This window comes from Balaenoptera ricei, chromosome 17 (genome assembly GCF_028023285.1).
Source record: "Balaenoptera ricei isolate mBalRic1 chromosome 17, mBalRic1.hap2, whole genome shotgun sequence".
NCBI classification, from domain to species: Eukaryota; Metazoa; Chordata; class Mammalia; order Artiodactyla; family Balaenopteridae; genus Balaenoptera; species Balaenoptera ricei.
The window spans coordinates 6,702,256-6,723,716 of NC_082655.1; the positions used below are offsets into that span (position 1 = coordinate 6,702,256).

General features: G+C 40.9%; 1 protein-coding gene across 2 annotated transcripts in view; it reads right to left on the reverse strand.

Annotated features, from left to right (window-relative positions):
* KHDRBS3 (KH RNA binding domain containing, signal transduction associated 3) overlaps positions 1-21,461 on the reverse strand; it is a 165,712-nt gene that overhangs the window by 90,057 nt on the left and 54,194 nt on the right. For both annotated transcript variants that reach the window (XM_059902056.1, XM_059902055.1), the window contains exon 3: positions 1,930-2,046. In XM_059902056.1, the coding sequence (XP_059758039.1) occupies positions 1,930-2,046 (117 nt within the window). The remainder of the gene's footprint in view (positions 1-1,929; positions 2,047-21,461) is intronic.

A 21,461-nucleotide genomic window follows, 5' to 3' on the forward strand; every position in this document is an offset into this window, starting at 1 on the left:
GACTCCAGGCCACTGCCGCTGCTGACTGTCTAATACGCCAGCAGCAGAGAACCACCACCAGCCCTTAAAATGGCAGCACGATCTGGGAGGACCACCCAGCCCTGCTAGCGAGCTGATGCTATTTAGGATCCCTTTCATTAAACGCACAGCCAGGCACTTGCTATTTTTGGACGTATAATCTGGCCAACGACTTGCCTTCCCTGCTTCCCTTCTACCTGTAAAAGGATCTTTGGGGGCCCTGATCACTGCCGCCATAGCACAAAATGTTGCTTCTCACCAAGGAACTCCCTTAATAACAAACAAGAGCAGCACAAAGTCTATGGGTTTCACTGGTCATATCATGGACCTCATTACCAGATGGCCTTCCTGAAAACTTAACTAAGATATCAGCAAGGATGGGATACTTTCCAACGAGATACACATAATTTCTGACCAACTGACCAATATACAGTTCCACTTGCTCCTACTGCCAGAATAGATGAGTCAGGGAATCAGAGTAACATCATTTGAGACAGTGATGTTTAGTGAGCAGTCAACCTAACCTGGCCATGCATTAGAATCCTTTAAACACCTACTGGAGATTCATTTTGATGTTTCACCCTAAACAGGTTGGTGCATGGGACTCACTCACTCACTCACTCTTCATATATATATATACACATACACACACACAACACACACACACACACACACACACACATATTTTGGCCACACCGCGCAGCATGCGGGATCTTAGTTCCCCGACCAGGGATCAAACCCATGCCCCCTGCAGTGGAAGCGCAGAATCTTAACCACTGGACCACCAGGGAAGTGCGGGACTATATTTTTAAACAGCATCCCATATGAGTCTGACATATAGCCATGTTCTAATCAAATACTATAATGAACTTCCCTGATTAACCCAATAATGTATTTAGTTTCTCTGAATCTCACTTTTCTTACATAAAATAAGGAAAATATTATGTATCTGTCATCATTTTTCCAAGGATAACATGGAGTAACGCATGTAAAATGTCTCACAGAGTGCCTGACTCACAGTGGCTGTTCAATAAACAAATGGTGGCTTTTTTTTTTTTTTTTTAAATTATAAAAGCTACTCTTAAATGGACTTTTTTGTGAGGAGGCTGGATTTTGTCTAAATAACTTTTTTGTCTGACACAATCATTTCATGGAAAGTGATCACTCAATGTGGATTTTGTTCTCTGTAATATAAATCTTTTAATAATGAGAGAACAACAAAGTAATAATGGAACAACATAAGCGACAGCACATTATGAAATGTGAAAATTTCTTTCAGAATTGGTATATTTAAGAAAGTGATCAATAAAAATAACTCAGTAATTTTAGCTTATTAAGAAGAGGAGGCAGTTATGTGAATACATGCACATAGAACTATGTGTTAAAATAGGAAGTAATTATTAAAACATTTACAATCAATTTTAACTTGGTAAAATGCATAGGATATCAAAAGAAAATCAAAAACAGCAAATAAAAGCATATACTTTATAAAATCAACAATATGAAACACAGGCGTAGAAAAAAAGACCTGAAAGAACTATTGTAAAATGCAAATAGTGATGGTGAGACTATAGATTACTTTTTATTTCTCTTCATGATAATTTCAATACCACTGTACTTTCTAGAAGGTATTGCTTCTAGAATCAAAAGCACAGGTGCTACAATTTCACTCTATAAATACAAATAATAGTTACAGATTTTGGCTTAAGATACTACATATTCTGAAACTGGCCAGAGTGACCGAATTTTCTAAATAGTATCACAAATATATCACTATATATAGCATTTTCACATAATTTCATTTGAGGTCCTAGTTAGCTTTTATATCATATGTACTAATACCATGGATGATCTAAAAGTACGTTATATAACTTGACTAAAAAAGTAGCCATCGTTTATAATAAGTATTACCTTTGCCTTGTCTCTCATGGAGCCTTTTCCAAGGATGGACATTTTTGTCAAGGTTTCTTCTTGTAAGCGCTTCAGAGAATTGCCACGTGGCCCCAAAAGTTTTCCCACAAAGTTGAACTAGGAGAAACAAAAGAACAAATTTGTAACATTCATATCTGAGGAAAGTAATTTATTTTTTGAATTTTAGTAAACACTGCAGTCAGTATGCTACACATCATTGACTAACGACAAGTATTTAAGTTCCTGCTACATTCATCACCCTATAATGTTTCCCACAAACCACATAAAACAGGGCTAAAACAAACAAACAAACAAACCAAAAAATGATGTATTTCCTTCTACCAGATCACTTCAGTGATGGCTGTATTTTACAAATTGTATCAATAAATGAAGTTAATTCCCAGAATTCCTTAGTTGCCATCCTGACAATTTCAGCACACGTTCAATATCAACCACGAACAGTGCTGGAATTAGACTGTTGGTGAGGAAAAACGACACCAAATGTCCTGTAATGTGCACTAAACTGGTCACCATGGAGTGTCTGGGTTCTTCTACCTGGTCAGTACTTAAGCCTCGGTTAATCAACCACTGAGTGCACCGGCCTAGATGAGTGCTACGCCTTCAGTGGCTGACCAAAGCTTTATGACAAAATCCACCTATCTATTTAGCCTAGACGCAGAGGGTTCTTTATTCAGCATGCAGAGTAGCAGTGAATTAATTAAGGGTACTACGGACTCTGAGGATAGACTGCCATGGTGTAAAACCTGGCTTTTCCACTTTCCTGCTGAGTGACCCTGGGCTCGGGGTCACTAGACCTTGGTTTCCTCATCTGTAAAATGGGAATGATGAACGGCAACAGGACCTCCCCTTGCAGGGTATTTTGAGGATTAAATGGGTCAACATAAACAAATCACTTAGAACAATGCTTGGCACATAATAGAGAATAAATACATACAACTGAATGAAATAATTATTGATAGGAATTTCACACAACTTCTAAAAGCCTTACAATAATTATGAATTCTTCTTGCTTCCAAATAGAAAGTCAGCCCTATTTACCGCGAGAGAAACTGTTCTCTTTGGCAGGATTCTTGATCACAAACTCATGTAGCTGCTACTGTGATATCAGCCACCTTCCATGACCCATGCCACTGCCGTGCTGTTGCTGTTTTTAAGAGAAAACTGTTCCTCATGTCTCTAACTATGGTAATGAAAGTAATTTTCCTGAAATATGTACTTTTAAAAGACCAAAATGGTATTTTTTCCTTGCCCACTCTCAATTTTATTGGCCTTCAACAAAAACTAAATTATCTATTTTTAACCTTCACATGTCATCTTTTTTTTGCTTTTTTAAATTTAAGTAAATTACTTAAAAAATATAGAAGTGAGGTGCACAGAGTTTAAAATATCAAATAATACTACAAGGTGAGGGGTAAAAAAATCAATGTCTCAACCCACCCTCCCTCATTCTTGTTCCCTGTTTTCTCTGCTTTATCTTTCTGGAAATCCTACTATCAGATATCGGGCCTCCTGAGTTGGATCTCTAAGTCTCTCTCTGATTTTTCCTCCCTCCTTCACCTCTCTCTGTCTTACTTTCTGGGAGATTTAATTACGTTTCCTACATATCTACTGATTCTCTCATTTCTGCTATCACATGTTTCACTACTAACAGCATTTTCTTGTATCTGTCCCTTCCTTATGGCACTTGAGACATTTCACGGAAGTGATACAAGTTCTTATCCTCCTGAGGCATCAATGGCGGTAGCTGTCCCCTCCCCGACACCGTGGACCTCACAGAGCCTGCTTCTTCCCACAGATTCCCCTTACCCTCCACGTTCTGAGAATCTGTTTCTTGCTACACTATGGCCTTTCCTCACATGACTGGTAATCCTCTGCTATTTGTTTCTAAAAATTTTAAATTGAGGCTCAAACAGGCTAACTGGATGTTCTGCTTCCATACATGCAATCTGACAACTGGACATAACAATTCACTGCAACACAGCAGCCCAGTTTTTTCACCCAAAGCTACTCAAATATCAAGATCTGTATTTCTTTTTCCTTGTGCTAGGCATTTCCCTGAATAGGAATTCCCCAACTTCCTAGGAGGAGGTATGTAAGCCTGGCTGCCAGAATACGAAGAATACCATTATGAAGCCCACACACCTCTATTTAAAGGAAATAATTCCCACATTTTCAGTGTGGCATCTCACTGCAGCCCTCAGCTGTATCCATCTGGGTCTTAGAACCTCAAGTTCCTCTTATTCAAACTCTTCAGGAAATCTCTCGGCTGTTGCTAGGTTAAGAAGGGCAGATGCCTGGTTTTCTCAGCTGGGAGAGGATCCAGGGGTCTAACTACTTCCAGGCACACTTTCCACCAAGCTCCCTCTTGTCATTTCCACCCCATAAATTCACATGCAGCTAACTGGTATCCACAATTCCCGAGTCTTCTGGAGGTTTTCCCACACTAATAGGCATGTTTCTGGTTGGCTTTCTCTTGCCCTGCAAGCTCAGGATGCTGCTTTCTCTGGTCTTCACCAGAGAAAGTCATTACCATTTATCCATGTATTTTGCAGCCACCAAAATTTTTTTCTTTTTTTTCTTAACATCTTTATTGCAGTATAATTGCTTTACAATGGTGTGTTAGTTTCTGCTGTATAACAAAGTGAATCAGCTATACATATACATATGTCCCCATATCTCCTCCCTCTTGCGTCTCCCTACCACCCTCCCCATCCCACCCCTCTAGGTGGTCACAAAGCACGGAGCTGATCTCCCTGTGCTATGCAGCTGCTTCCCACGAGCTATCTATTTTACATTTGGTAGTGTATATATGTCCATGCCACTCCCTCACTTCATCCCAGCTTACCCTTTCCCCTCCCCGTATCCTCAAGTCCATTCTCTACGTCTGCGTCTTTATTCCTGTCCTGCCCCTAGGTTCTTCAGAACCTTTTTTGTTTGTTTTTTAGATTCCATATATATGTGTTAGCATACGGTATTTGTTTTTCTCTTTCTGACTTACTTCACTCTGTATGACAGTCTCTAGGTCCATTCACCTCACTACAAATTACTCAACTTCGTTTCTTTTTATGGCTGAGTAATATTCCATTGCATATATGTGTCACATCTTCTTTATCCATTCATCTGTCGATGGACACTTAGGTTGCTTCCATGTCCTGGCTATTGTAAATACAGCGCAGCACCAAATTTTACTAACATCGTTTGTCCATTGTTGTCTCACACTCCCATTCTTATCTTCATAGATCAGTGCCTTTTTAATTCATTTATATTCATTTTAGCAGGTTTCAAGGATAGCATAAAAATTAATTTGTATTCAAACAACCACATTTATATCACGTCTGTAATAGTTAAATATCTCCCAATTAATAAAAATTAAGAGACCTTAGAAAACATCCAGTCCAAACATCTAATTTCATACCGAGGAAACTGAAGTCCACAGAATGATATGATTTACTCAAAGTCACCTGATAAAACATAAAACCACGAGATTCCATATAAGAAGGAAGAACATTTTATATGCAGTTTTCTTTCTCCATTTAACTTCTGTTAGTCTTTTGCTCACAGAAAGTATATAAACGCGCATTTTGACCATCGGAAGCACTTCCGCTCTCTTCTTTGTCACCGCACACTGCGTATTAGTCACGTCGCCCTAGTCAAGTTACCCTCGTGAGTCGCAGGCGCCTCATCCACAACACAGGGGTCAACGCCTACTGCGGGCGCCTAATGCATGAATTAATACGAAAATGCACAAAAATCACCTAGCAGAGCAGCCGGCAGACTGTGCACTCTCTGTGCCAAATCAGTAAGTAATGAATGGATGAATTTAACTATCGTGAACATACGTAAGTTGGGGTGAACAATGCCCACCTCGTACGTGTACAAGGTTGCCGAGAAGCCACCGCCTGGAACGACACGGCCGCACCCAGGCCACCCAGGTGGGTCGAGGGGCTGAGCTCTGTCTGGGAGTCGGGGTGCGAGGTAGAACCAGGCGTGTGGATGCCGACCGCCTGCACAGCTGAGCCACACACGGCGATGGGCCCGGTTGCCTGCCTGGGGCCTCCCCGGCAGGCGTTTGGAGACAGCCAGAGTACCTGGTGACAGTGACTGTGGGCCACCAACGCACTAGTGGTCAAAGGCCTACAGTCACGCATCAGCATGGGTGGGGCGCCCCTCACGGCGAGGAAGGGGCTTGTGTAAAACGTCAGTCGTGCCTGTTCAGCAGCCCTGCCGGCTGAAAGGAAGAGCCACAGGCCTGTTTACTCTGCTTCCTCGGCTCGAAGCCCTTGCTGCTGCCTCCCTCAGATCACAAGTCCAATTCCTCCTGGGTTCTAGAAGATACCCCCCCACGCGCACCCCTGAAGCCCACCACGGCCTGCACCTGCGGCGGGGCCTAAGCCACCTACGGGCTGAGAACGTTTCCGACTTCACACGAGCAGCTGAGCAGCACAGCCCTCCGACCTGCCGAGTTCTACGACCCACCGAGGGTCCGGCCCACCTGCTCCCGACCTCTGAGGCGTGTCGAGGGCTCCCTCTCGCCCGCGGAGTGACCCCAGCAGTGTCCTCAGCCCACCGAGCCTCCCACGGCTGTGGTGCACAGGGGTCGTCACGCTGAAGGGGCATCACGAAGATGAAGAGGTAGCGCACACAGCGCTGAGGGCTGGGACCTGCTGGATGTCCCCGGAGCCCACGCACCCTCTGCACTCCTGGGAACGGCTCACTGCAGAGAACTACTCTTCCCCAGACGCGGGCAACCCCCTTGCTTCTCTAGGCCGGGCACAGACCCTCCATTCTTTGCGCCATAAAAGATTAGCTGTTCTTTTTGTCTCCACTGATCAGTCAGAGAATGCCCCTTAACCTGACGTGATCAAACTTCAGTTAAGCTTCTGTCCTTTCCTCACACAGGCAACCTAGGCCGGCACAGGCCTCTGCGACAGGCCCTCTGCTCCCAGGGACCAGCCTTGGGCGAGACACTCTCTGACGCCTGTCCCTTCCTGCCCCCCGTCCTCCACCCACGTCCCTGCACCTTCCCGGCCTTGTCCACTCTCTCTCTCTGTGGTCTGACCTCTGAGACACTGACAGGCCTCAGGATCACAGTTCTCCCTATCACAACAGCAGCCCCTTTCCCTGACCTTCCAGAAATCCTTCCAAATATAAAGTTTGTCCTTCCTTAAGTCAGGATTTGTTTTCTATTTGATGAGTGTATTGGCAAGACACACAGTAAGAACCTAATACATTTTAGCCTTCATTTTTCCTAATGATTTCATTTGTGCGCAGATTTGAATAGAAGGTAAAAGTGTTATTTCCAAGACCAATGATTTTTCTCCAGATGCCAATTATTATATGACAAATATACTACCGTATTACAAATGTTACAACTGTAAATGGGAAACTTTTCAAATGATTATGAAGATGGTAAACCAACATACAGTATATTTGAGTTTTACCACATAACGGATAAGATCCAATAATTATGTTCTTCCCCAGTAAAGATCAAGGAAGAACTAGCTTTAATTGATCTAAACTACATTTGTGACATGACACTGTTCCACGGGGACAATTACAGTTAAGCGGTCATTTCATAAACAACTAAGCCTCAATCAAGGACATGTCACTGTCTCCATTAAAACGTTTCCCTTAATTGGGTGCTCACCAAAAAGTTGATTAGTCTAACAAAGGGATGCTTTATCGACCTCTAACTCAACACTAAAACTGAACCTGTAACCTCTGCCAACGTAGCAGCAGCAAATACGTTATTCTTCCCAGCAAATGGCACTATCGTCCATGCAGCAACTCAAGCCAGAAACCTGACATTCATTCCATGAGGGCAGTGACGAGGCCTTTTGCAGTCACTGATCCGACACCTGTGCGGCGAGGGCATTCAGTCAATGTCCACTGAATCAATGAATTATATCCTAACAATGTTATCTCCTAAGTCTCTCTTAAACCTGCCTATTTTCCTGCAGCCTCACCACAACCACTAGCCCAGCCATCACCATCCCTCACCTCGCCCACTGCAGAATTCCATCTCTGTATCCACTTCTAACTCATTGGATCAGCAGAGAGGTCTTAATCCAAAGGTGACCTTGTTATGTCTGTGTTTCAAACAGGACTGTCCAACTCCCCTCCGAGTAAGTCCTCATGCCCTGGAACTGCTGTGCAAGGCCCTCCCCAGCACAGCTCCTGCTCACCTCCCCAGCCTCACTCTCCTGCTTTTGACTTTAGCCATTCTGGACTCATTTCAGCTTCCCAAAATTACCGTGTTCCAAGAACTACCCATTTCAGCTCAGATGTAGAGCTTGTAAAGAACGTCACTCTCACCCTTAAAACAGGAAGAAAACGAAACAGAATACAAACTAATGCTTAAGTGCCAAGGTAAACACTAACCACACAACTGGAGAGAGTACAGACACCTGCGGGGAGAGATAAGACTCAAGCATCTGCTTCTCTGGACGGGGGACGAGCATGAGAGCAGAGAAGACCAAAAGCCCCAGAATTAAGAGAGTTGATACCTTCTCAAAGGTTTTTCCTGCAGGAACTCACCACCACCACGCCCCCAAACCCCAAGTGCTCACAGGGAAGGTCAGGGAAGAATCCTGAGACCACTTGCCCTGGCTAGTGGAGGAGAGGAAAACAGCCTCTACTGAAATCTACTCAGAGCCATATCCCCTATCTCCCCTCCTAAACAAAGGCCTTAATCTGCAGGAGGAAGGGCAACAAAACCCACTTTGCTTTGTTTCTTAAAATATTGACAAAATCAACAAAACATGTACTGAGATCAGTGTCCAGCCCTCAGGAAGTGTTCCTCTCGCTACAACACTGGTGAAGTGCAAACATGTTCTAGGCGCTGGGTGGAGAACAGAAATAAGCAATGGCCGCATCCTTCCTGAGCCCCATCTGCTCACAGAAGAGGCGGATGACAAACAAGAGAAACAGAAGCGTAGACACAATGTCTGTTAATTACTGCTAAGCGTCTATTGAGGCGGGCAGAAGGCAACTACAGAGAGCGTGGGTAACCTTGGAGGGCTGAGCAACGTCACACCAGGCTGGCCTGTGATGCTCAGCTCGGCTGCGTCCTATGCAAGGATCTGGAAACAGAGACTTTCCGGCACTGTGAATAGCAAGTGCAAAAGCCCTCAGGCACTGAGGACCTTCTCTGAAATACGAAGCTGGCCAGCCTGTCGGGGCAGAGCAACTAGGGTGGGGAAGGAAGAGGCAGAGTCATCCCTCCAGGCTAAGCGCTTGGACCTAATTGGGAGTCTAAGATGGTCTCAGTTTTTCTTTGTAAAGAACAAACGCAACACAGCCAGCCCTTTCCTGAGCTCAGCAGAGTCTGACAGGCCTGGGGCTGCTCCTCCAGGCACCTCCTCGACACTCTCAGCCCCCTCACTCCCTCTCCTCCTGCCTTCTCTTCTCCCACTTACCAAACTATGGTTTAAGACATTTCCTTTCAGGTTGTACTCCTTGGAAGAGGAAATGTGTTTCGCTCAACTCTGAAATCTTCTCCATTATCTTCACCCCGGTCTTCAGTCTTAATACACATAGTAATACTCAAAAAAAAGAAAACTTGTACTGGATCAACAAAAGCAAAAGAACAGGTTAATAAATTCTGGGTCCAGGAACCTAGTCTTCTGCCTATCGTTGCGTTATTTTAAAAAGGCCACGGCTGTATGAGCAGTAACATAAAATCAAAACACTCTGTGGCACAAAAGGAAAGGAATTTCAAAACATAAAGTCCTCTCAATGGTAGAGTCCCTCCTGCTCACTATGGCAAAAATGCTCAAAAGCGCTACGGTATCTTTCCTGACTATAACATGAACTACTTAACGCTCCTTTTACATTAGTTATTTTTCTTAAATGCACTTCACTATTTCATCGACAGAATAGTCTGGGATAAATCTCATACGTGCTAAAAGCAGCTTCCTTTGGTCCATTACAGTCCCTTCTCCCCCTCATCATCCTCCCACCTGACCCTAAAACCCCAGTCTGCGGCCGACATACACACAGCCGCACCTGCCTTGGTAAGTAGGAAATGAGGGACTAGGTTATGCTTTAATGACATCTTGGGCATCTACTGTTGCGTAACAAACCAACCCAAAATGTAATGGCCTTGAACAACCACCGTTTTATTTATTTGCTCACAATTCACCAATCTGAGCCCTGGGGGGAGTTCTATGTGGCAACAGCCAGACCAACTGCGGCTGGAGGACCCACTTCCAAGACGGCTTATTCCCATGTCTCTTAAGTTGGTGGCAGCTGTCAGATGGGGACCTCAGTTCTTATTGGTTTGATTCTCCTCCACCTGGGTATCCCAAGCTTCCACCTCCCACAGTGGCCTCGGGGTGATAGGACCTTTGCAAGGTATATGTCTTCCAAGGTCAGAAAAGCAGAAGCTGTCAGGCTTCCTTAAAGCTCCAGCCTGGAAGTTCACATCTTGTCAGTTAAAGGGAGCTGCAGGGTCAGGACAGACTCAAGGGAAGGGCACGATCACAGGGAGTGGCCACTGGGGGGCGCACTGCCACAGACAAAAAACAACAAAGCAGTCATTTATCAAAAAGTTTTAAGAGCCTCAAACATCATGGTCTTTTCTAGGCCTAGCAATCACCTGCCTGCCTTCCCTTCCTTAAGAGGGGATGGAGGTGGCACTCTCTGAGGGCAGAGACCCTGACTGACCCCCCTGAGCACCTCAGCTACAGACGAGAGCAGCACTAGCTCCCAACAGGCAAAAGCAGCATTTCATGCGCTGGAAGCGAATGATGAGTGCCAACCAAAGTTAACGTCCGAAATGTACCAATCACTACCCAAGATTTAATTAAAACGAACCCTAAAATATACCACACAGGCACAGATGGAAGGAGGCATATTTTGGGTATATGGTCCTAACTGTCCAACATCTTGTAATTGAGCGTCGTATAAAATCTACATGTTTATTAAAAATGATTAAAAAGGCATCTGACAAAGACTAAAATAAGGAGATACTGTAATAGATAAACAATGTAATTCATTTCTATAGAGGAAGGTCTGAAGTAGGATGTGAGAAATGAGAGGATATAAAGAAATAAAAAAAACTTTGTTTGGATACAGTATGTGTCTCAAGTTTAATGAAGAGCTAATAAATTGTGAGAAAGGAAGGAGGTGAGAGGAAGCAGGTCCGGGGCAGTCCATGGCGACTAAGTGTTCCCCACAGACTATCACGTCCAGTGTTCCAGATCTTAAGTTAGGCAGCCAAGAAGGATCCCTGGCCCCTGCACTATCGTTTATATGCACATAAAATGGATGTGAGTGTGTGTGCATATATATATGTGTATACATTTATTTATTTAAAAATTCTACACCTGATCTACCATTGGGTAATAATATTTCGATCCTTACTTAGGTCAAGAGATTCATCATTAACGATACTGGATGTCGAAAAACAGTCCCAATTTGAAAAGACTGTTCTTCTTACGCCCATCTGGACGGGAGCTGCTCTTCCCCTGTCCTGGTGCTGAGCCTGCACTGGGCACGGGGACGGAGCGGCTCTGCCGTCTTCCTGCTCATTTCGACTGCATCTACAGTGGCCCTGAAGTCGCAGTCTCTTTTGCAACAATCTTTGTCCACTGAAAAAGGTAAGTTAACTAAAACTAGTAGATACAATCCAAGAATCCATACCGAGGCACATATACAGCTATCTGCCCCAATTACTGAAAGCAAGTGAGTGATTAAAACTTGGTGGGAGGGCTTCCCTGGTGGTGCAGTGGTTGAGAATCTGCCTGCCAATGCAGGGGACATGGGTTCAAGCCCTGGTCCGGGAAGATCCCACATGCCGCGGAGCAACTAGGCCCGTGAGCCACAACTACTGAGCCTGCGCGTCTGGAGCCTGTGCTCCGCGACAAGAGAGGTCGCGATAGTGAGAGGCCCGCGCACCGCGATGAAGAGTGGCCCCGGCTTGCCGCAACTAGAGAAAGCCCTAGCATAGAAACGAAGACCCAACATAGCAATCAATCAATCAATCAATCAATAAATCTTAAAAAAATAAAAAAAAATAAAAACTTGGTGGGAGCTTCTGCCTCGGAGAATCCCCTCTTCTACTCCAGCATCCTATCTCACTGTGCACACAACTGTCCCGCACTCACATGTGCCAGGTAATAGTACTAGTGTTAACCTGTGTAATAAATATTAATAAAGCTTAATCTCTTGAACAGGACAATGGGCCCTGGAGCCAGATTTCTGGGGTTCAAATGCCTGTTACTGTGTAATAACATTTAGCAAGTTACTTAACGTCTCTGTTTTTTAGTTTTTCATAAGTGAACAGGAAATAATCATTCCTTCCTCCTAAAACTGTAAAGATTAACACGTGAAAAGTTAACACATGTAAGGCCATTAGAACAGTGCCTGAGATGCAGAAACCATACGCTACATACATACATTACAATAGAAGTTCTAGCATGTTCTTCTAGCACCCAAATGTAAGGTTGGACATAACATCCCTCTTTGGAAAACGTCACCCCATATTCTCTTTCTAGACCTTACTGGAGAGAAAGAATTAAACTGTCAGGAAACACACTTGGTTCATCATCTCCACATTCACCTAATTCCTGCCCAACGGCAAGAATGAAAAGAAAATAAACGAGGTTTGTTTTACCTATCTTCTTCTCTTGAAAGGAAAAGACCAGATCACTACTTTCACTAGCTTTACGAGCCATTTTAGGTTTCAATAATTTAACCACTAACAAAATGATTAATTAAATAAATCCACCTTTTAGTTGGTATTCAGAATACTGATCTCATTTGAATTAAGCCAATGTCATAAATGCAAAACTCCAAACAGTAGTAAACCTAACAACAGACTTGGGACCATGGCATTCATATGAAGTGGAGCAGCCTCTTCGGTAACAGAACACTTGTTTCTTAGGATAGTTACTAATTGAGTCAAGCTTTGGATTACTGACAAGAATTTCCACGATTCTGATAATCACCTCTAACGAGAACAATCACTTTTACACTTTTACATGGGAACTTCAATTTCTAAGGAATAAAAGTCATTCCAACTTGTGTTTAAATCAATCATTCCTAAATGTTGAGGACTCAAAAAAAAAAAAAAAAAGGTAAGATCTTTTATAATGCAGAATATTTCCTACTATATATTCTACTTGTTTATTTGTATCTGTCACAAATCTTTCAGGGCTCCCTAGGCCATATAAAAAAATCTAATGCGCAAGTACAGCACTGAAGGCTTTCCACACTAGTCATCACCATTCCAACGACTGCTACAAACTACCATTCCCCATAATTAAATCATTCTGGCCCAAGAGTTACTCTGTCTTTCCCCCTGATCTCTGCTTGTTAACATCCTGAATTTATACTTAAGGACTACATTTAATTCCACCTGTAATTCTTTCTCCAGAAATAACTCTCCCTCACTCTTTTAAAATCTTGCAGTGTCCATCTACCTCTCCTATGTTAGTTCAGTCTTTACCCTATATTATTTAGTAAAATGTACTGTTTCTCCTGTTAGACTGTAAATCCCTGGAGAGAAATTAGGATCCATATTTTATTCATCATCCTTCCTGCATAATGATTTCTCAATACACACCTGTGAAACTAAAGTTTATTTTGCCCCAAACCAAATGGCATTAGTCAACATAGTTTTTATTGATTTTCTTTGTTGCAGAAATTATTACAACATATTAGAGCTATATAAATACTATTATTTAAATTTATTAATTTGTCAACCACAAATCACTAAGCATTATTGGTAGTGGTTGAGATTATTTGGTATTGTTCCACTGACTGTAATTTTAACACAGTATCTACTTCTAAATGGTAAACAACCCTACTTATTTAGACATCAGCAACCCTGAAAAATCAATCAAGTAAAGTACACAAGTAACTTCTTCAGGAGATGACATGGGCAAGATCACACACACAGTGACACACCATCTGAAATCATCTACTTTATGTACTTTTTAATCTCTGTATGCTCAAAGCTGGATTATATTCTTTGGGCGGGGGTGGGGGACTGGTGGACAGCAAAACAAATAAAACAAGCAATGTAGCCCATATATACTTAAGTTTAATCCAGAAAATCCCAGACTGCAAGAGTCTGGCTTCAAGTGTGGAGAATGGGATGGAGGATTTGAAACTGGATGAGAGGCTATTACAAAAGACCGGGTGATGGATGATAGTGGTCTAAAGTAAGGAGTGGCAGTGGAATGCAGAGATAGAATGTGAATTACTTTAGAAGTAGAAGTAATAAAATGTATATGTCATTGTACTTCAAGAATGGAGGGGGAGAGGTAAATGAAGGAGAAATTAGTAGACAAAAATGATATGCTAGTTTTAGGCATGGGCTCTTAGATACAGGGGCTGTCTGTCATTCACTAAAATAGGAGCACAGGGAAAGGTCCAGGTTTGCCAAGAAGAGGTATGAAGTTCACTTATGGACACATCAAATATAAGAAGTCTGCAGGATATCCAAGTGGAGGTGGTCCAGTAGGTGTTCAGCCTGATGAGATGGAGGGGGAGAGGGCAAGAGGGGGAGAGGGAGAGAGGGGGAGGGGGAGAGAGAGAGAGAGGGGAGAGAAGGAGAGAAAAGAGAAAAGAGAAAGGGAGGGAGGGAGGGAAGGGGGGAGAGAGAGAGAGAGGAAGAAAGAAAGAGAAAGAAAGAAAGAAAGAAAGGAAAGAAAGAAAAAGAAAAGGAGAGAGAGCGAGAGGAAGGAAGGAAGGGAGGGAGGGAGGGAAAGGAAGATGTGACACATCTGGTGTCAGAAAGCTAGTAAATGGCAGAGCTAGTAGGCATAACAAAGAGGGGCTGACTTCTAAACCTGACTTCTTTCCCCTCTGTAACTGTCTCAGTATCAATGTATATACTAAGTGCCCTCTGTTTCATGTAACTGTGTGTCAATTACTTGTTTTGATAAAAGTTCAGAGTTTGGGCCATTTAATGAATTTCTGCCATTTTACTCCACTGCGGAGGGGTGGGTGGAGGTGAGGTGGGTGGAATCCTAGAAGAGAGGGGTTAAGCTTTGTTCATATTTCCTGTGTCCAACAGTACAGCTGTGCAATTTTCAGGTGATCCAACTGAGAGGTCTTCATGGGGCCCAGAGCCAAAATAAGTAGTCCAATAATATTTAACACATCTAAGCCAGTAATATATTGCTAAGCACTAAAGTTGTTTTACCTTTTGGCTCAGCAATACACTTAAGAGAGCGATCCTCCATCACCTCTCAAAAATAAGCAGTGATGTAATAAAAGATTTACACAGAACAATATTCATCACAGACTTCAATTTCTTAATGTACTGCACTGTGACCAAAGTACATATAACGGTAGCATTTCTACTCTTTAAAATGTAATGAGATTTTGGGGGACCTATATATAACCAAATTTTGTAATTACTCATTTGACTCAATAAAATAGTGATAGTAATAACAATAACTCCCCCCCAAAAAACGTGAGTAAATTCTTTCACAAGCCCCTTAATATACGCATTGCTGTTTCTGAAGTCCACTTAACAACTTTAAGTTCAAGGGCTGCTTTCTGGGTCAATAATCAAGCATTTTAAAAGAGAAGAAGGGAAAAGTCACAGCATAAGATTTGAAATTCCTTCACAATGTTTTTTGAACGCTATCATATTCACAAATACCAACTTAACTTTCTATTTCTCATGACATAGGGGCGCGTATCACAAGATCTCAAGGGCCCAGAGAAGACCTCTAAGAAAAGAACAAAAGTAGCCTCAAAGAGGCTCATCTCTACTTACAGCTGCACTTTCCTCCCGCTCCCACAGTAAGACACGGGTTGTCAAGGTCGGAGAGGGCTGGCCTGGAAGGGGACTTGTGCTCAGTGAAGCAATGGACTGCGGGCCAAGACATTTTCCTAAGGCTCTGTGTTCCAGAGTGGCCTTTCTGCTTCCCCAGAGGGTCCAAGATGTAATGAATACTAGGAGGGACACTGATCATGACTTGTCATAAATACATGTGTCTTTAAGTGATGATTTTTATTATCAGGCTTCCTCAACACCAACAAGTTTCAAAATCCCCCCTAGACAGCACTGTGGATTTCGGTAATGGCACGTAAGGACTAACAAACAAGTGCATTATCACTTTACTTCTACAGGTAAACTATCAACTGGACGCCAAAAATAAAAAGGATTTTCACATGAATCCTCTTGAAAAAACATTATTTGCCTCCAAAAATTAATTAGGAGGCGCAGAAAAGGCAACTTTTAACATACCGATATGACTGTCAAATATTTACCATTCTAGGAAAATTTTGATAGCCATGATGATTTCTATGGAATAGGCTTCCTTCCACCCAGTAGTAAATTCGTGGGTTTTTAATTGTCTGCAATTCACTACAGGGGAAAAATGCAAGCCAACTTTAAAAAGAAAGCTTCTCGAGCTTTAATTCAAACTCCAGAGGAAACATGTTTTATAAATACTTCGTTCTTCTCTCTCAAAGACTCTTAACCAAAGAACTTCTGTGAGACAGCAAATATATCAAATTTAAAATATGCACATAATAGGAAAATATTTAATGTAAGAACCCATATTGCCTAATATAAAGTTACTGAAAATAATATGTAAGCATTAGAATGCTTAGAGATTAGACAACAATTACCAAACTATGAAAATTAATAAATCTAATTTAAACCTGTAGAATCTAACTCAGTACACTAAATCTTAAAAACCATAATCATAGTACACAGGTATGTCCTAAGTTAACAATCTCGGGCACTTTTTTTCCCCCAAAATGGGAATCTTTTTTTTTTTTATCCTAATTCTAGAAGTGACACCAAGTTATTATTAAAACATTAAAGTACAGAAACATGTAAAGTAGAAAAGAGCACATGATCCTACCCTCCAGAAAATAAGTGCTAGTAAGATTCAAGTCAGTTTTTCTTAAAATAAATGTTCAACTAGGGTTTTATCTGTCCTACATGTTGCTTTTCCTTCTTTTATTTAACAGTATAATAAAGACAATCTTACCATAGCAGTAGAGCATGTATGCATAATGATATATAGAGATATAATTCAATTTCATATGACAGCTGACTTTTTAAAATGGTGCATAAGCCTTCTTTTACCCTAGCATGACTTTACATGTGGCATTCCATTTCCTGAAATAGTTTCTGATAATTAAACACCTGGAGAAACCCACCTCATACTCCAAAGCAGCTCAAAGGTCACTTCCTGTTCTAACCTCACAGCCCCCCTTGGCCAACCCTACCTTATATAAGTTAAAGTGATAAGGGATCAGCCCCCATTCACTGCTCCCTTATCACTTTATTTATAAATCCTCAATAAAAACCTGCACATCTTATTGAAATTAACCTGCTTAGCCAAGTACAATGGCTGGTAGTTTCTCAAATGCCCTCTACCCTGTATCCCCCTGTCATGGCCACCCTTCCATCTCACCCTGTCTTACTTCTGACCCCTACCCAGCCAGCTCCTTCAGAGCCTTAGGGAAGATTTCTCTGACACTGTCAGCGTGATCCTCTGTCTTTCTAGAGCACCCCAACATTGAACTTCTCACACTGTATTATACGAAATTAAGTTATTCATCTGTATTCCCCACAAAACGGAGAGCTTCTTGTGACAAAAGAACATGCCTTAATCAGTTTTGTTTTCCAGGCACAATTCCTGGCTCAGAGAAGACCCTCAATAAATGTTAGTATATGAATGGATAGATGGGATCAATAATGAACGAAACAGTGAATTAAAAAAAAAAAAATCAATGTAAAATCTAAACCACAAGGCATTTAAGGTCCTCACAGACAGGGTGCCTTGTTGCAATGTTGATTTGACACTTAGGTTAACTCTGTTACATCGAGTCACTGCCCAGAACCAAGGGTTAGGGTTTACCCACAGGGAAACTTTGAAGGACAATTTCTATAGCTTAAAGTCTTTTTAAAAAACAATCATGAAACACTGTTTATTTGCGTTTCACACTTTACAAGCTCGCGCGTATGCTCAAGAGAGCAAATATATTTTGGGTTTGAATACTTAGAGACTCATGTTCAGTGTTTTACCATTGAAAGAGTGCTAAAATGGTTCATTAAGAGAAATTACTCAATTAATGGAAATCATTTTATTAGTTGGAGTTTCACAAACAGTGCTTCTCTCTTGCCCCAGAAGCTGAAAGCGTACAACAGCCTCAATTCCACACCAAGCTGCCTCTGCCCATTGCTATTCCAGAGGGGCGAGTACTGCCAGCTTCCTCCATCTCAGCCTATTAACAGACACCAGCATGAAAGCTTTTTCTTAGAACTGATGCGAGTCCTATGTTAGCCTTGACACAAGGCTGGCTTGAAACTCAAACGCTCAATTTGCTAAGCAGAAATATCCTTTTCAGCATTCTGAAAGCAGATTTCTAAGCAGCCTACTTCAGACGTTATAAGGACTTGACATGGACTCCACTCTCTGTGAGACACAGAAATTATAATTCGTCTTCCCCTACTCTCATCAAAGCTGACACTGAAAAACAACATTTGAGGTTTTATTTCATATACTTAACTCATACACAACAGAGTATTAACTTCAGATTAATCATCTACCAGACTATGAACTCTTTAAAGTTGGGGATGGTGTCTGTGCATCTTTCTACCTACTGCATATTGAGCATATAGAGCATATCAAGCCTGGTGAATCAATTTATGAAAGTCTCCATAATCCATGCTGTGTTTAGTAATTAGTATGTCTATAACATGTTCATAACAGTTTTCTGTTTACTAAAATGTATTATATATCTTCAGTTTTGAAAGTATGGCTGAGTAAGTTCCTAACAGGATGACTGTCTCTAGGTAAACAACTACAAACTCTCAAAACGCTGAACAAAATACAAAAAGCAACCATCTAAAGCCTCCGCAGAATGCTCAAAAACAAGGAGGTTTTACAAGGGAGTCAAGACTTGGAAGAAGGGAATGGCTGGGTGAATTCACTGATTGTAGAGCTTTTATTAGCTGCATAGCAGAGTTTGAGGCAACCATAGTGCTGAAATGTGTGGGAGGAATACTAGAAATGAGAGTTAGACCTCAGGAGCCCCAAATTTTGTGTATAAAATCTGTCAATCATGTATGCCAAAAATAAATGCAAAAGTCAAACTGAGAAGTAAACTGAGATCTGCACTCCTATCCGACAGAGTCTGTGTCTGAATCCAAAAATAACAACACCCCTCAAAGAAACATAACAGAATCCAATTTCCACAATATAACACTCATAATGTCCAGTATACAATCCAAAACTACTCAACATATAAAAAATAGGAAAAATATGACATTATCAAGATAAAAGAGTATCAATTCACATCAAATCTAAGATGACTAAGATTTTAGAATTAGAGACTTTAAAGCACCTATTTTAACTGTGCTCAATTACACAATATAACACCTGCAATAAATGGAAAATCCCGGCAAAGAAAAAAACATGTTTCCAAATACTTATATTTATATATGAATCACATATAAATTCTGAAACAGATAAGTACAATACCTGATATAAAAATTTTATCTGATAGGCTTACCAAAAAAATAAAGATAACATAGGAAAGAGTCAATGAGTTTAAGATACAGCAGCAGAAATGATCCAAACTGAAGAAGAGGGGGAAAAAACTAATAACAAAAGTGAACAGAGTCACAGGAATCTTTTCGAGAATATCAACAGGTTGAAAGTACCTGTAATTAGAGTCTCAAAGGGCGGGGAGTGAAAGGATCAGAAAAAGTATTTAAAGAAGCAATACCTGAAATATTATGATGAAATGGACAAATCCTTTGAAAAACACAAAACAATTTTCACAAAAGATGAAACAGAAAATCTGATTAGTGCCTTGTCAATTAAAGACACTGAAGAACTTACAATTGATTCATATATAAATATATGTATTTGAAAAGAGTTTTTCACCACCAAACTCCAGGCCCCAGATAGCTTCACTAGTGAATTCTATCCAATAATAAAGAAAACAACAGCACCAAACTGACATACATTCTTTGGGGGGTGGGGGGGAGGGGAGGGAAAGAACACTTCTATATGTGTGTGTGTGTGTGTGTGTGTGTGTGTGTGTGTATAAATTATAGGCCACTATCACTCATGAACACAGATGCATTTGAATCCAACAATGTATAAAAAGGATAATACATCATTAAGTAGGGTTTAACGCAAGAATGCAAAACTAGTTTAATTTAGCCAAATCAATCAATAAAATTCACTATATTAACAGTATAAAGGAGAAACATCCTGTGTTCATTTCAATAGATGCAGAAAAGGTATTCAACAAAATTCATCACCCAGTCAGGATCAAATCTCTCAGCAAAACTAAAATAGAAGAAAACTTCCTCTACCAGATACAGGTCGTCTACAAAAAAACCTCACAGCTGTTACCATGCTTAATGGTAAAATACTGAATGTTTTCCACATTGCCTGAGAACAAGAGAAAACTGCCTAACATCACCACTTGTATTCAAGCATTATACTAGAGATCCTAACCAATACAATAATAAGATAATAAAAAGCATAAAAATTGGGAAGAAAGAAGTAAACTGTTTATGCAGATGATATGATTATGTACATAGCATTTCTAAGGAATCTATAAAACAACTTACTAGAACAAGTGAATTTATTAGCAAGGTAGCAGAATACAAGGTTTATACTAGAGGCAAAAAAATTGGAAAATAAGATTTCAAAATATTTTACAAGAGTGTTCAAGAAACATGAAACAGTTAGGAATAAGTTCAACAAAAGACAAGCCCTTTACCCTAAAAAGTACAAAACACTACTGATAGAAATTAAAAATCTAAATGGAAAGATATATCATGTTCAAGGAAGGGAAGACTTAATATTGTTAGGATGTCAGAACTCCCTAAATTGATCAACAGATTCAATGCAACTGCAATCATAATCCCAGCAGAATGTTTTGTGAAAATAAAACAATAAATTTATATAGAATTGCAAAGGATCTATATGCAAGCAATCCTGAAAAAGGGCAAAGTTGAAGGGACTACATTACCTAACTTCATGTCTTACTATAAAAAGCAACAGCAATGAAGATGGTATGGTACTGGCATAATGATCCATAAATAGATCAATGAAGCAAAATAGAAAGTACAGAAATAGACCCTCACTTAACATAGTCATCCAATTTCCAACAAAGATGCCAACACAGTCCGTGGGAGGAAAATATCTTTCAACAAATGGTACTGAAAAAACTGGATATCCATATGAAGAAAAAATGAATTTTGACTGTCTTTCTCACACCCTAACAAAAACTAATTTGAGATGTATCATAGACGTAAAATTAAAAGCTATAATGATAAAGCTTTTAGAGGAAACACAGGAGACTGTCTTTATAACTTATAAAGGACTCTAACATTTCCTTGAGGTTGGCAAAGATTTCTTAGTTGACAGAAGGTAATAAAATCATAAAGGAAAAACCTGATACATTAGACGTCATCAAAATTTAAAACTTCTGCTTATCACAAAACTCTGTTAAGAAAATAATAGGCAAGCCACAGACTGAGTCAAATATTCACAAAACGTATA